General features: G+C 31.4%; 1 protein-coding gene across 1 annotated transcript in view; it reads right to left on the bottom strand.

Annotated features, from left to right (window-relative positions):
- The window catches only part of LOC113376396 (inhibin beta chain-like), a 2,916-nt gene extending 2,022 nt beyond the window's left edge, over positions 1-894 (bottom strand). The window contains 5 exon segments of the mRNA XM_026616300.1: positions 3-42; positions 45-164; positions 166-363; positions 365-643; positions 712-894. Of these exon segments, the coding sequence (XP_026472085.1) occupies positions 3-42; positions 45-164; positions 166-363; positions 365-622 (616 nt within the window). The 5' untranslated portion in view covers positions 623-643; positions 712-894.
- Between the last annotated feature and the right edge of the window lie 1,002 nt (positions 895-1,896).

Genomic DNA, 1,896 nt, shown 5'->3' with positions numbered 1-1,896 from the left:
ACATTCATCAACAACCATTTTTGGTAAATCACGCTTAATATATTAGAGTCTGGTCCAAAATAAATAAGTGACATACTCGAAAATTTCAAAGGTGCCAACACGGTTGCATAACCACTAAACTTATCCATTTTTCTATATTCCTCAATTACATGAGTATAATAATTTTAAATAAGTATCTGGAGTGCGATGTGTTCCACCACAATCTCCTCGGCAATAATTAGCAAAGTAGCCATGAGGAGCTATTATCCAGTCATCCCATCCTAGAGCTTGAAAACTAACATAAAAACGCTGCTTACAACACTGTCCTTTCAAGGCACCAGAACAGTCTAATGCTCTCCTCCTAACTCGTTACCCACCACTCTGGGTCTGTGTGGATTATCAAAAATGGTCTATTAGGATCTACAACAACAGGGCTATTATGTCCTGTTGTTCCAGTTTCTACTGTTTTCTCTCCATAATCTTTAAACAAATACACTTTTACAAAATCACTGCAACCAGAGCAATCTATTAACAAACGAAGCTTGCTTGTTTCTCCCTCAGAATACCATTTTCGAACCGTTCCAGTTACATCAAGTTTCTGCCAACCAAGCTGAGACATCTTGATTGATAATGAAGCACTCATTTGGGTCTGTTCATCAAACTCCTAAAAGTAAAGAACAATCATACAGCCAGTATATAATTGAAGCAAATTGAACTGAAAGTTAAATTTACCTTGCAGCTAAGGTGGGTGGAATTGAATCCAGATCGATTGATTTGAAATACCCATAATGTTAAGTTTTTATCTCCTACTAAACGTCGAACTTTGTTCGGGATAGATGATTTGAAGTCTATACGAACCCAAAGCGCAGCAGTTTTAACTCGAAGCTTTTGACCTGGCACTCTGTCGCCATCCCTAGATGCAGAAATTCAACTAGCTTTTGTCCATTCAATGTATATCCTGCAACACATCTATGTTAAATATTTCAACCAAATGTAATATATTCCTACAAAAGTGTTGAAAAATTTATATAAATATATGTAATGGGACGCCCGGCCGAAAGACAAGTCGGTAAGTAGAAATAACCCTCCTTAATTTAGGAAAGTTAGATATATATATATATATATATATATATATATATATATATATATATTTAAATATATACACATGTATATACACATGTTTAAATACATCTACATGTGATCAGAACTGCTGTACGTAAGCTAATAAATATATATATGTATCACTAAATAATATTGCTACATCGTCAATTTTAGTAACAAATCGCAAAAAATTAATTAAAAAAATTTTCTTCCTTCCTCACGTCATTTACAAATCGTTTATTGGAAAAAATAGTTTCAGTTCGATTTTTCAACACGACGTGGAGCAACATGCGCGCGGCAAAATTTAAAACGTTATTTTAAAAATGTAACATTGTCATCTGCTTTAGTTATATTCCATACAACCATTCCATTCTTAACGCAATTTATTTAATAGTCTGAAATTACTTTATTAATTTTTGTTGCATATTTAATAATAACTGATTTTAAAAATCTTTTCGATGATAGTATCAATGTTTCGATCTAAACATGAACACTTACAATATGATTAGCGTATTTTCAATTTATGATTTTTCTTGTTAATAATCTTACTTACCTATACTTAGAGAAAACATTTATTCAAATACAAAATATTATTAAACCTTTCGACTCGTATGCCGCCGCTTCATATAAACTTCGAAATTCGCGGGTAGAAGGTGTTAAGTTCTAATCAAAACTATTTATTTATATTTGTTTAAATGTTGCACACAATAATATATTTAAACTTTTTATATTAATCTTTATGTTCAAAATTCTATAGCAGTATTTTGCGAACTTATTCACAATATATATGAAAAGAATGTTTCAGATATTAATGTT

This window comes from Ctenocephalides felis, unplaced genomic scaffold (genome assembly GCF_003426905.1).
Source record: "Ctenocephalides felis isolate EL2017-DRISC unplaced genomic scaffold, ASM342690v1 CF-g0.4_SCAFFOLD_01886, whole genome shotgun sequence".
Classification (NCBI taxonomy): Eukaryota; Metazoa; Arthropoda; class Insecta; order Siphonaptera; family Pulicidae; genus Ctenocephalides; species Ctenocephalides felis.
The sequence above is the reverse complement of the archived record's forward strand: the minus strand, read 5'-3'. Positions and strand labels throughout refer to the sequence as shown.